This window comes from Mytilus galloprovincialis, chromosome 4 (assembly GCF_965363235.1).
Source record: "Mytilus galloprovincialis chromosome 4, xbMytGall1.hap1.1, whole genome shotgun sequence".
Classification (NCBI taxonomy): domain Eukaryota; kingdom Metazoa; phylum Mollusca; class Bivalvia; order Mytilida; family Mytilidae; genus Mytilus; species Mytilus galloprovincialis.
The window spans coordinates 51,007,314-51,022,111 of NC_134841.1; the positions used below are offsets into that span (position 1 = coordinate 51,007,314).

Here is a 14,798-nt window from a genome sequence, read left to right on the forward strand (position 1 = left end):
AAAGATCGACAAACACTTTTTAAAATAGCAGGCTATTTATCACATATGCAAAACTACTGTATTTACTACTAAACATATGATAAACAGCAATACAAATGTTCCATTACTCATAAAAACGGGGGGGGGGGGGGGGGGGGAATCATGTTATGAAATATTATAAATATCACAATCACAACCCGAGTGAACCAAGCAAATGAGCTGAAAGTGTAAGGTTTTCGTTCATCAAAACTTGGAAATCTTGATTTTATCTGGGACATTTATACTTAAGTTAGTATAATAGTTCCAGGTTTTATACAACTTGACGTCTTTGAACATAACTACACCACGCATGTGTCGAGGTAAATAAATCACAACTTGAGGTTTCTTCTAATGACCTAATTTGCTCTTTACTCTGGTTGTTGTCTCTTAGGCACATTTCTTGTTGACATTCTCTTTCATATTTGATTTTTTATCGCGATTCAAGCTCTCTCTTTCTCTCTCTCTCTCTCTTTATAATTAGTCTGAGCTAACTCGATAAACGGCCTAATGATGTCTTATAAGCCGATCCTACACTGGCTTGCCACGGTAGGACTTGTCCCATATTCCCATATGCATATTATATTGATATTATTTGTGATTATTTTTCAAACTTTTCTCAAAGTTTATATCGTAAATGCCATTGATCAGTTTATTACTTAATGTAATGTCCTTTTTACATTGATTCGGGAAAATTCACTTCCAATATTTGCAGCGATAAGTAGAGGAATTCTAATTAGTCGAATCAATATAACTAATAGTAACTGAATGTTCTTCAATTGTTGACATTTCAACATTAAACAAACTATCATACCTGTGTTCATAGTTCATATCTAGTTATTGATTCCAAGTTCAGTTTAGAAATGCTGCCATCGGAGTAACTTAAAATCAGGATAAAGGTGCTAATTTGTAGCATGGAGAAATGACCACCCCGACGAAAGTACAAATTGATAATATCAGTTTCACATTAATGTTGGATCCTGAAATTTCACCAGATATGAGCAAGAGCAGTTTGGACGATCTTATGATGGACAGAAGAGGGTATCTCCCGCCATTGAGAGCACCATACGATACTGATTTCAGCTACAACAACAACAGAAGTAGCTTTCAAGCAGTCGGGAACCAGCAATTTTTGGCTACAAATCCACCCGATAGAATAAATAGAAATTCCGGAGAGCGTCTGTCTTCGGAATACGTTCAAACTAGCAATGATAAATTGTTTTTTGAGGAACTTTTGAGAAGACAGCAGAGATGGGTTATGGGAATCATGGAAAGTTCTTTCAGACGAATAACAGATGACATTATGGTACGTATATCGTTTGAAAATCGACAACACTTTCAATGAGTAAAAGAAGAGCTCGTGACTTTAAGTTCATATGTGTGTAAACTCTGCAGATTATGATTGATTGATTATAGGCAAAACTACAAGGTAATTTGTGCTTGAGGCGAATGTAAAGGACAGTTAATAAATCGATAAGCAGGGTACTACGACATATACATGTATGTTATTGAGAATTCATTCAACTTGTTGCTGAAAAAGGTAGGAAAGCCAAGCCTTTTCTTTTAATAATTCTAATACATATGAGTCCCACTAGGGCTCTTGTAATGCAATTCTGATAATACATAATAAATAATTGTACTATAATATATTTCTGTATCAATTTAGTAAAATAGTGTAGTTTTAAAATGACCTTTGATAGGTAATATCATAACGCACAGTGTTCGGTTTAGTAATGGTAACGTTACACGACGTAGTTTCAACCGACTTCTGTACAAAACGTCAAAGCTTTGCACTATTTATAATACAGCTGGCATTTTGATGTTTAACTTCTTATTTGAAAAAAAAAAATAGACTGTTTATAACATGACTGATTATATATTTTTGACTAATAAACTTTCCATTCTCAATTTTATTTATTTCCTCATAATCTTAACCTATTGAAAGTTTATATTTCACATATTTGTCACTGCCCAAGCATGTCAATTGTTGCAAAATGCATATCTTCGATGATGCTCAGGATTCTGTCATCACAAGTATCTAAGTCTAAAACAGTACCAAAGCTGTTTAGTGCTTTAAGAGTTTAAATGTTATCCACCCTCCTTCAATTGTAGTTTTCAAACTACAATTAGCGAATAATTTTAGGGTCTTTTTATCCTTACTACCAACATCCCAAATATGCGTCTTTCCAGAAGATTATAATGAAAAATTGATATTGCTGTAACGTCTTACACGGCAAAATTGGCATTTTGAACACGGAACCATTGCTTTATTATATAATAATACATAAGATAGAGTTTATTAAAATCAAGTTTTATTTAATTTCGATCGAAATGATGAATTAAGACAAGTAATTATTTAATAATACGCATAATTGATTGGTTTTTATCCTACTTTGCATCAAGAAATGGTTAAATGCAACAAAGACGAATTCTGTGCTTTACGTCATATATGCATTACTGACATGTGTGGGTATACGTTTAAGTAAACTATTCTTTTATATGCCCCACCTAGGCTACGATAGTAGAGGGGAATTATCTTCTCTGGTCTGTTGGTCCGTTCGTCCATGTGTCCTGCTTCAGGTTAAAGTTTTTAGTCAAGATAGTTTTTTATGGTGTCTTCCCGATTGTCCCACTTTTTGAAATTATAGGTGAAAAGGTAGTGAAATTCTGTGGGACAATCGGATAGAGTTGTGTGGGACAATTGGGAAGTTTAATTTGTGGGACAATCGGAAATTGTTTCGATTGTGATTGATCTGTTTTATAGTGTGAATTAGGTAATTACAGGCATCCTAATCATTTTTCTTGTAAAATAAGAACAAATTATTTTTTACATATTTTATTTTACACAAATCAATATGAAATATAATCAAACATAGAATATAATGTAAAGTCATAAAATTTCAGATATCAAGCACTACTAACTTCTTCATTAATGTATTATAATGGGTTCACGTGTAGTGAAACAACACGAATCACTTACTTAATTTTTTTTTTATATACATCACGATAAGGCCGCAAGTTTCATCTCCCAAAACATCAATATAATAATAATAATCAAATTCATTTATACTCTTTTCTTCTTCTTTTCTTTAATGTATGCATTATTTTAATATTTATTTAGAATTTAAACAAAAAATGTTATTATAAATGATGGTATATGGTGTTTTATAAATAAAAGTAACATTTTAGATATATATTATATATAGATAGGAAATGTTGTATGTCATTTAATGAAAAGAACAGTTATCTGATTTTAATTTTAAAATTAATATTGACAATATGTACACGAAGAACTTGAATTTATATTATAAACAACAAAAGTTTTCAGTTTTAACAGTATTATCATGATACGAGATATATCTGTCATTTTCCGGATTTTTGATCGAAAGTGAACCCTTTCAGTATTTTTTTTTTTCGCGTGGCCGTCCGTCTGTTATTCAGTATTTGTACGAGAACACATATGAAACTTTGCTTTCGACATGTTCGACTATTTGGAATAAAACTTAACTATTCACATTTTTTTAGGGGCTCCATAAAGCAGAGGAGGTTCCCTTTGTATTGTGAATCTTTTATGATATCGGAAATTCATTACCGGCTGAATCAGCTGTTGGGTCATAGTTTTAACGTCTCCCGGCCGATCGTTCGAGAACATTATGATCAATGCCTTAGTAGTTAAACACTCCCATTCGTCGAAGCAGGGACTTTCTAATCTAAGTATATACTAGTTTAGAAAGAACCTGGACAGTGGTTGTAGTTATATACAAGTCGGTTCAGCTTTCAACAATATTGAAATTCAAGGTCCTCGAAAGTCAAAAAAATATCTTACTTTAGATGTTTTTTCAACTCACCAGTTCGATTTCTAACGAAAATATCTTTAAATACAGGTAATGATTGTTTGCGTAAAGTTGCTACCAGTATCCAGCAATACTTATGTTTCTTAAAGTAAGGAAAACGTAGGAAAACGTGTGATTTTTAGCCATATTGAGAACAAAATCCGCTGTCACAATGTATTTAATGTTAATAATTATAGGTCAAAGTACGGCCTTCAAGATTGAGCCTTGACTCACCCCAAACAGCAATCTCAGTTTGTTTTTGCATTAAAATTGCTTCCAGGTTCAAGCAATACTGATGTTTCGTAAAGGAAGTAAATCGAATGAAAACAGGTCATTTTTAGCCATTTTACTGCGAGAAAAAAATCAGCGGGGGCTGCGCCCCCTAACCCCCTCTCTTGGGAGCCTAATTCGGCGGCCCCAAACCCCTGCCTCCCCTGAATTTGAACCCTAGTTACGGCCCTGTTAGGAAGGTACAGAAACATTCCAAGAGCACAAAGATTATGTAAAAAATGTGAAGTCCTAGATGATGAATTTCATTTCTTTTTGTATTGTGACATTAACATATCTTTGCGTTCTAATCTTTTTGCTTATCTAAAAAACTATGTACCATTTTTTCAACATCTTGATGCATTCAATAAACTTATACAAATAATCTAAACCCCATCCCTGAACTTGTTTGTCATATTGGAGTCTTCATTAAACAGTCTTTAGAACTGAGGGAGTCAGACCCGTGTCAGTCAAGGTTATGATGGTGCTTTTAATATATATACATTTATGAACTCTTAATGTTCTATTATATTGTATTGTATTATATTGAATTTCATTGTATTGCATTGTATTGTATAAAATTATTGTTTGATTGTATTGCTTGACCCTTATGGGTGTAATTTTGCAATAAAGATTTAAGATTTATTTAAGAACATTTCACATCATAAAATATTGTGGGACGATCAGAACTCTAAAATTTGAAAAAGTGGGACAATCAGAACTCTAAAATTTTAAAAAGTGGGACAATCAGAACTTTAAAATTTTAAAAAGTGGGACAATCGGGAGTAAACCTTTTTGATGACGTTGAAATCTTTTACACATGTTCCCTATGGTATAATCATTCTAATTTAGATGTCAAAAATAGAGTTTTATATAGTCCATAGAAAATGAAAGTGTGAGTGTGGCATCCGTGTACTAAGGACATATCTTTCTAACTATATCTGGACATTGTTGCGTGAATTTAATTTGTATATTTCTTTTGCTAGTAGTCTCTCCTATAAAAAAAAACCAAGACATGATATAGACTATCCTCAAGAATACCCAATAGTTGGGCACATAAAAGTTTAAGAATTTAGCGTCGGATTAACCGTTAGTTGTGTTCCTTTCTAGCGAAATTTATTTAACTTATTTAAATAGTAAGTATAATGTTCAGAGTCCAAATGACGTGAATTTAAGTAACTATATATATAAGTGATCGACAAAAAATAACCTTAACTGTAAAACTATACAGATTTTACAACGGTTGTACACAATTGTTTATTAGGTCAGTTTGTTAGGATGGCAGGACCCAGTTATAATATTTGCTTAGTTTTTACCCAAAACATCATTTGGTGTTAAATCTGGTCTTACAACTTTCACTACGACCCGTGACATTTGCATAAAAAATCTGAAAAATTAAAACTTTTTCTGATAAAACATTTAAATTTTGAAAAGATGTGTTTTCGCTAACACTAAGAACACACATTTATTTAGTACTGATGCAAGAAAAAAAAATGCCCACTGAAATCATGACTGAGTGAGTACATGCATGCTTCCGTAGATTCACTGAGACAACTAATCAAAGACATACAAACTTTTCCTATACTTGGAATGAACTTTTTTTAGTATACCATCGTAAAAAAGTTGGGGGGGGGGGGGGGGGGTGCACGAGTATTGTCTTTTTTGGTCGTGTGTCTCAATGATATATTTTTTCTAAAAATTACCGAAGTATTACACTGATATGAAATGTTCTTATTTGAATTAGGAAATGGATTAATATAAGCTAACAGCTTGTTTCTGGATCCTATTAATTATTCACTTGTATTATTATGTAAATGCCTATTTGTGTACATTACTTTACCTGAATTTAATTAATAAAACATGTTTACAAATTACCCAAAACTGAACAAACAATTCGTTGAATTTAGTTAAAATTTTGCAGTCATTTTACAATAAAAAACTTATTATTAGTTATTCTATACAGTTGCTGTTAGTACTATTGCAATACTTGTACAACTGAGGTATTTTATTTGGTTAATACTGCTGCAATCCTTGTACAAGACATTTTATTTGCCTTATACTATTGCAATCCTTCTACACGACATTTTCTGATAAATAATTGATAACGTTGTAGAGTTTGTGCGTCCTTTCACGTCTAAATTTATGTGTATTTTCAGAGAACATCAAACGTCGTCAGGAGACACGATTCAGTTATCCACGACTTGAACTCATCGTACACAAAATTGGATAAATATTATGGAGCTGTGGTCCAAGATCTTACAACTCGAAGCAACAATTGCGACAAACGCATCAAAGAAATCAACGAAGATATCAAACAAAACAAAGATACTATTGAAAAATTAGTTCAACAAGCAAGCCATGATAAAAAGGAAATAGAAGATCACATACTTAAAAATAATGCAGAGGTAGATATCGATAAAAAGTGTTATAATATCATTTATTTATGTTTTCATACGCCCGTGACTAAAACCCTTGAAAACTAATCTCAGTTTAGGCCTCAACAATATGTCATGGTCCCTGGTCGCTCAATTTTCGATTTACAACGAAACGTCTGTTCCACCCATCTTTAAGTATTCACATAATTACTTTATTATATGATTCTACTGGGTAAATGCATGATGTGTTCAGCAATTAGCAATCAATTTAACAGGAAGAGGAGGAACATTTACATATTGAAATGTAACACCCCCCACTCTATTGTATGATGGCAAATAACGTGTTTTTTGTTTTTTTACGGTGTGTATTTTTTTTTTTTTTTTTATAGAAACCTAAATATGTATGGCTATGCAGTCATGAACTGTTTCGGCCCTATAATACAGGATGTGAGAATTCTCTTTTGAATGTTTTTTTTTATTTGTCGCACTTGTGCCTCTTCAGCCTTCTTTTATGTTATAAGCTTAAGAAGACTCTGGCCTTTTTTTTTTAGTCCTGTATGAATTTTAATTTCAGTTTCTTTTATATATTTCGGAGTTTGATATGACGTCCATTATCTTTGAACCAGTACACATTTTTGTTTAGGATCCAACTGAAGCATGCCTCCGGGTGCGGGATTTTCTCGCTGTGTTCAAGATCTTTGGTCGGGTTGTTGTCTCTTTGTAACATTCCCCATTTCCATTCTAAATTTTATTGCTTATGTTGAAGAACAAACAGTGCCCTGCAATAATTAAAAGATTACGTCTTCGTCGTCCTTTCGTCGCCCTTTACTCTTCACGAAGACAATCTCAGTGACCTCGTCAACCAAATTCTAAATATTATGCAGTGGCTAGCTTAACTGTACATGCACTGCTTGGTCTTTTTTCCTTTAGAAACCAAAGCTATTTGGTTGTTTTCATTTTTTTCCGTATTTCACTTGAGTTTTTTTTTTTTGAATCTTTGTAAAGCTTTTTTATGTTTAAGAGCTAATAAACTTTTGAAACTTGGACAGCAGCAATTCTTTAAGATCATGAAAAATCATCCTGAATTTTTGTTAAAAAAATGTATTTTATACTGATAAATGGTCTCACTTTTCACAGTAAACATTACTTTTAAACTAAAACCAGCAATAACAGGCGAGACATGCGCAGAATCCTTTACTAATTTATATTATTTTCACACACAGTACTTTATGAGGCTCGTGTAAGTCTGTAATGTAACTTGTACATATAGTCTGTCGAATTTTATCCATATATATGAATTGGAATAGTATTTTCAATGTCAACGTTTTCTCGAATCTCTAAAAGCAAGTAATTTATTAATAGCAAGTTTTTTTTTTATTTATCATTCAAATAAATTCAGTCAATCAAGCTCAATGAGCTTTTGACTAGTAGCATGTCTGAGATAAATCTACATTATCATCCTTAATTTTACAGTACATTTTAGAACTGAGTAAAGTTAGGACTGAAATAGAAGGATTAAGAACCAGTTACAAAAAAGATATCACGGTATCAGATGAACGACGAAGAATTGAAATGGATGATGCTAGGTCCAGAATTTCGGCATTGGATTCCTACACAAAAAATGCATTGCATACATTGAAGAACGCTGTTCAAGAGGCGCTCGGAAGAACAGAAAACAAGATAACAGATGGTATAAAGGAGGAGAGAATGGTTTGGCGTCAAAATATGGTAAACATATATTATAACAAAGGACTGAGCCAGTTTCCCATGTATTTGTCTCACCCATTAGTCAAACTGATCAGAAAGTTGTCAAACCCTCAGTCTGAAATCTTAATATAAAGGTGTTTGGAATAACATTAAAAGGATGGATATCGAACATTTTAGATAAATTTCCGTACTAGTTTAATGATTTTTACAGTGAGTGATACATATTGCTTTTTACAGACAATGTTGTAAAGTTTTCATGTTTTGGTAAAATTTCGCCTCGAAAGCAATCGTTAAACAAACTGGATTAATTTGTATTTAAGAGACCTAATATAGAATTACTTTCTACAGATTTTGGATTGACAATGTCTCTCCTATTTAGTTGTTTGTCGAGCCTGAGACATTTAGGTACATCCTAGTCAAAGTTTAGTTTTTCTAAGACATCAACAACTTTGCAAAACCGTCATAGAATTTCATAAAATTGTACAGAAGCTTTTTGTGACAAAAAGTCAGTATATCTAGAGCAACACTTGGAAATTTTCAGTTTTCCGTGTTTGAATAAAAAATTGCCAAATATTTTACAGTTAACATGTACATGCAGCTGAAGGTTAATTTTCTTCAGTCACCAATAACTTTGTCATACCTTCATGTAACTTTATGGACATATGGTATATATTATGATTTGACTCGTAAAAAGACTTTTGCAGCTACGTTACTGACAGCAGCAACTCCAGGCGTGACACATGGTTCCGCGGAACTTTTTACATCTTATTTTTATAATTACCAAAATGTTGCATATTTCTAACAAATTGCTGTGCATCCTTATAACTTCTATAATTTTGTCACCTATTGAAAATACGCAAAATATTTGTTGAAACTAATCAAACTTATGTAGACGAAACGCGCGTCTGGCGTACTAAATTATAATCCTGGTACCTTTGATAACTATTGACACCACTGGGTCGATGCCACTGCTGGCGGACGTTTCGTCCCCGAGGGTATCACCAGTCCAGTAGTCGACACTTCGGTGTTGACATGAATATCAATTATATGGTCATTTTTATAAGTTTCCTGTTTAAAAAACTTTTAATTTTTTATGACCAACTAAGGATTTTATTATCACAGGCATAGATTACCTTAGCCGTATATGACACAACTTTTTGGAATTTTGGATCCTCAATTTTCTTCTACTTTGTATTTGTTTGGCTTTATAAATATTTTGATATGAGCGTCACTGATGAGTCTTATGTAGACGAAACGCGGGTCTGGCGTACTAAATTATAATCCTGCTACCTTTGATAACTATATATAATCTGCAAGTACCGTAAATGTTAGTAAACATTGGAAGACTGTCAGAAAAGGCCATTGTGTGAAAAAAAAAAAAATACAGAAGACATTAAGTTTACCTCTATTTAAAAGATCGTCTGGTAGTTATTCAGATATCTTGATCTTCATATTATTATTACTTTTAATGCCTCTTTCTTTTCATTCACTCAATATATTTGTTGGAATTGTTCGATGCATTTTGCCATTTTCCCGCTTACTTTCATACGAAATTTGATTATAGGATTCTGTGCAGAAGCACTCCAAAGAACAAATGGAGAGACTAGACCAAAGTATAAGTATAATCGAAGACGAGGCTAAACGACTTATCGATGCTGTAGTGAAGAAGTTAGAAAGTGTTCAGGATATTGTTACTACGGAGAAGAGTACAAATGAAGAATTTAGAAAGGTAAACGTATCAATAGTATACCGACTTGCAATTTTTTAACTATACAAAAATTTAAAACATCCCATGATATTTCATCGTATTCTCTTGCTGATTTTATCACTATAAAATTTATTTCATTTAAAAGATTATTTGACATATATACAAGGGGTCTTCCGTATTTGCCTGTAATAAGTTTTGAAGTTTTGAAGTCTGGAGCTGGCATGTCAGTTAACTGCTAGTAGTCTGTTGTTATTTATGTATTATTGTCATTTTGTTTATTTTCTTTGGTTACATCTTCTGACATCAGACTCGGACTTCTCTTGAACTGAATTTTAATGTGCGTATTGTTATGCGTTTACTTTTCTACATTGGCTAGAGGTATAGGGGGAGGGTTGAGATCTCACAAACATGTTTAACCCCGCCGCATTCTTGCGCCTGTCCCAAGTCAGGAGCCCCTGGCCTTTGTTAGTCTTGTATTATTTTAATTTTAGTTTCTTGTGTACAATTTGGAAATTAGTATGGCGTTAATTATCACTGAACTAGTGTATATTTGTTTAGGGGCCAGTTGAAGGACGCCTCCGGGTCCGGGAATTTCTCGCTACATTGAAGACCTGTTGGTGACCTTCTGCTGTTGTTTTTTTCTATGGTCGGGTTGTTGTCTCTTTGGCACATTCCCCATTTCCATTCTCAATTTTATTTGATTACTTTTGCTCGAAAGTAGTGATTCAAATCAAATTCATCACTCTACATACCCGATTGTATAAATTTCAAAATCAAAACGCCATCTTTCAAAGACTTTTTGTTTAGATCTAGTATAACTTCCGTTATCATAAACGACTTCCCAAGGTATAAAGTTTCCCCTAAAGTCAGTTTGATTTTTTCTACTCCTGGAATACTGGATATAACGATTTTTACATGCTCACATCTTGCTCTAAAGTTTAGTTAGAGAAATGTTCCAATAAGACTCCTGTGTAACTGTTCGAAAACGCTTCTTATAGTTAATTCACAATATTGTAGGATTTTATCGGTCATTTCAACGATAACAGCCAATGATTGATGCAGAGGCGGATTTAATGGGTATTCTGTGGGGTCACCTTTTATGTATTCTGTGGGTCTCCTTTTATATATTCTGTGGGTCACCTTGTATGTATTTTGTGGGTCACCTTTTATGTATTTTGTGGGTCACCTTGTATGTATTCTGTGGGTCACCTATTATGTATTCTGTGGGGTCACCTTTTATATATTCTGTTGGTCACCTTGTATGTATTTTGTGGGTCACCTTTTATGTATTTTGTGGGTCACCTTGTATGTATTCTGTGGGTCACCTTTTATGTATTCTGTGAGTCACCTTGTATGTATTCTGTGGGTCACCTTTTATGTATTCTGTGGGGTCACCTTTTATGTATTATGTGGGTCACAACACATGAAAATCTCTGGATCCGCCATTACGATGTAAAGTTTATCGTCTCGACAGCATGATACGTGTTTTTTACTTCTGGCGTTATTCAGAATTGGCATACTATTCCTTCGTCTGTCTTCTTCAAAAGGGAATTGCTCATAGACTGAATATCTAAGATTTTCCCGTAATTTTTCTCCGGTGATTGCATGTATTCTGTCCCTGTCATTGTGACTCTCGAATATGACAACAATACTTCTTGGACTGCCATCTGTTTTTTATTTATATGGACTACATGGAATTGTACGTTATCCTTAATTTTTAGCACTTCATCAATGACTTTTCGTTTTAACTCTAGCTTCAGTGTTCTCTAGTTTCCTTTTTGATTTTCAACATCAGGCATGCCTTTAAAAATAAAAACTGTCCCTCATCGATCGTGTTTGAGACTAACACTCGACCACTCTCTCCTTCAATTCTTTGTTCTCCCGACTTATTTGCTGGTTTTTATTTTCGACTTTCAATTCAATTGACTCTTTCCCGCTATTTTCCATACTTGAGCTAATAGATATAAATTGACTCTTAATATCTCCAATGCCTTTGTCAGGTAAATTACAGTGACTTTTAATAAACAACATTTGATTACATTAGTCATCCAGAATGTTAATCTAAAGTTTCTTTGACCTCATTTTCATAGTAAATTAGTCAATGTTAAGTTTTTGTGTTTCAGTCTGTTTTTCAAAACTAATAGCAATAGGGCAGCTATATTTGGTGTATGGAATAACTGAATAACCGTTATGTGTATATGTCGAACTTAAGTGAAACTTCGGAGTTTAATCTGACCTTGACCTCATTGTCACCTATATTTAACAATATCCCTGATTGGTTTTGCCTCATATTTGTGGTGTTACTTCAGTTTTATTTAGAACCTGTCTACACGACATGTGACTATGTGTGACTGTTTTGTTCTGGAAAGTATTTTGCATAGTTCATACTTCTATTTGGACTATAGAGATGATACCATTAGTTACATAGTGTGCTCGTGATTGAACTGTTTTTCCCCAGCCATGTGTGATTGTTGCGAGATAAGCTATGTAATTCTGGTTACCGGAATAATAACTTTTTTTCAACATAGAAAACAGGATACCACAGCTAATGTTAGAACTGTCTCTGGAATCTGAACAAAGATAAAGGACAAAAGAGATGATTTCAGCTTCACAACTTTCCATTTCTATGTAGCAACATCCCATTAGCGCCCGTAACGGGAGGGATTGTGCTTGATCTGTCATAATTTTTCATACTAGTACATTTTATGAAGGTATGATACTAAACCCCTACTGGGAGAGTGTGCTAGATTTTCATATGACATACTAGTAATCAGTTTAATGCTGGTCTGGAACTGGCATTTCAGTAACTGCTATCTGTCCTTTACTACTTATGTATCATTATCATTTCATTTAGTTTCTTTTGTTGCCTTTCTGACATCGGACTCAGATTTCTTTTAAATCGAGTTTTCCTGAGCGTATTACACTTGTGTTTCTTTATTCGACATTGGCTAGAAGTTTAGCTGGAGGGTTGAGATCTAACATTACATGTTTCACCCGCCGCGTTTTTGCGCCTTTCCCAAGTCAGGAGACTGACGTTTGTTAGTCTTGTATCATTTCTTTTAAATGTTAGTTCTTTTGTATGTTTTGGAGTTGTATGACGTCCATTTTCACTGAACTATTACACGTTTATGTGTAAGGGTTAGTTGAAGCCCGCCTTCAGGTGCGGGATTTTCTCGCTGTGTTGACCCATTTGTGGCATTTGGCGGTTTTCTGCTCTTTGGTCGAGTTGTTGTCTCTTTTACATTCTGCATTTACACTCTTTATTTTTATTTTCTTCAATTCTATACAGTATCCAGCGCTTGTAGTCCCTACAATTATTTCCTTGATAAAACGTTGCTGGTTCAAATTGTTAAAATTTAAATCGTACCTTTTAAAATTTTACAGACGCTATCACGAGCTATTTGATTGTCATGAAATTTCTGTTTCACAGATGACGACTGATTTTTTAAATTATTGTAACCACAAGTTAGTCCTCCTTTCCTCGATTATGACCTCACCGAATGGAACTTCCCACTGAATTTGTTTTACATAAGCAACATGATGGATGCCGCACGTAGATCAGGATCAGCCTAACTGCCGAAGCTACTTCAACCATTTCCGTATTTTTTATGGTTCATGTTGCTAAGTCTAGTTTTTAATTGTTGTGATTATTAGACTGTTGTTTGTCTTTCTGTCGTTTTTTCGTTTTTGAAATGGTGTTTACAAGTTGTCTAGGATTAAGAATTAAAATACCCATCATCCACATCTCTTTCCCATTTTTCAATACTCGGAAAGATTTAAAAAAAAACCACATTCGTTATACATGTCTTTTTCAGGTTGTTAAAAATTATATGGACACCAGCAAAGTCCTGTCTGAACGGCTCACAGTGGAAGTCAACTCGTTAAAGGAAGAGTCGGGCAATAAAGTACAAGGACTAGAAACTAATATTGAATCTCTTAGATCTGTCGTTGAAGGTAGATATAGTATTGTGATGGAACAAGTAAAGAAGGAAAACGAAAGACTCGATAAACAAATACAACAGCTGTCAAGACAAGTCCAGACATTACAACAGCAAGTTGTTGGTGGTGTGGGGACGTCTGGGAGCGGATAGATTGTTACGTAAATTTTCTACTAATATACAACATGTAGTTAAGTGTTTCAAGGAAATATAACGGAGAAGAGCATGATTACAACAATTGTACAGTATTAAATTCATGTTTAGTATTATTTGATACTTATACTCTAAATGTTCATTTGGAAGTAATTTTTGTCTCGCATTGACGGAGTCAAAAAGCGGAACGTAGGTATGCTGTTTCTTGCGGCGGCGACTTTTTGACTAGATCAGTTTACATGGAACTACAAGTGATAGATCAATTATATTTGGTATGGAGTTATATGTGCATTGGCACATCTTATTTTCATAAACTACACCCATACCCCAAACTATTAACAGCCAATAACACACATCGACGATGGGATATAGTATTTTTTTATTTACCGAGAAAAAACTATGGGACATAATCAGTATAGCCCATTTGAGCACTAGATAATCACTTCGTCTGTACATTCGATAGTCTAAATCAGCAAAGCAATTTCCGAGTTGAATAATACTCGCCATACTAATGCCATGGCCTATAATTGATGTCCTTTTATGTTTTTATCGGATTACATTTATAATTGTTTAAAATTGGAATGTTTTGGTCCTCAATGCTCTTCAACTATGGATATAACTTGGTCTTCTAATTTTTTTTTCGTATCGAAAATCACTGATGAGTCTTAAGCACCTCAGTTCTTAGACTTGTCCCTTCCTTAAATTCTTCTTTATTTTTAATTTTAGCGCAAATGTTTTTTTTAAAAAGGGCAAATGTTCTATATAAAAAGCACAAATAATACACGATGTGAATTTGATACTG

General features: G+C 33.6%; 1 protein-coding gene across 2 annotated transcripts; it reads left to right on the forward strand.

Annotated features, from left to right (window-relative positions):
- The first annotated feature begins 675 nt into the window (after window positions 1–675).
- On the forward strand, window positions 676–14,112 carry LOC143072386 (uncharacterized). Of its 2 annotated transcripts, none has more exons than XM_076247289.1 (5): window positions 676–1,321; window positions 6,272–6,520; window positions 7,964–8,218; window positions 9,762–9,926; window positions 13,721–14,112. In XM_076247289.1, the coding sequence occupies exons 1-5, from the start codon at window positions 938–940 to the stop codon at window positions 13,994–13,996; spliced, it is 1,329 nt and encodes a 442-aa protein (XP_076103404.1). In that variant the 5' UTR covers window positions 676–937; the 3' UTR covers window positions 13,997–14,112. The 2 variants fall into 2 exon arrangements, with proteins under 2 accessions (XP_076103404.1, XP_076103405.1); XM_076247290.1 differs by lacking the exon at window positions 676–1,321 and adding an exon at window positions 1,482–1,555.
- The last annotated feature ends 686 nt before the right edge of the window (window positions 14,113–14,798 follow it).

What these genes read in the sequence shown, in the direction of transcription:
- LOC143072386 (XM_076247289.1), top strand. Translation starts at nt 938, where the DNA reads ATGACCACCCCGACGAAAGTACAAATTGATAATATCAGTTTCACATTA. An exon ending in GAATAACAGATGACATTATG is followed by an intron (nt 1,322 to 6,271) that starts GTACGTATATCG and finishes GTGTATTTTCAG; the next exon opens with AGAACATCAAACGTCGTCAG. An exon ending in TACTTAAAAATAATGCAGAG is followed by an intron (nt 6,521 to 7,963) that starts GTAGATATCGAT and finishes TTAATTTTACAG; the next exon opens with TACATTTTAGAACTGAGTAA.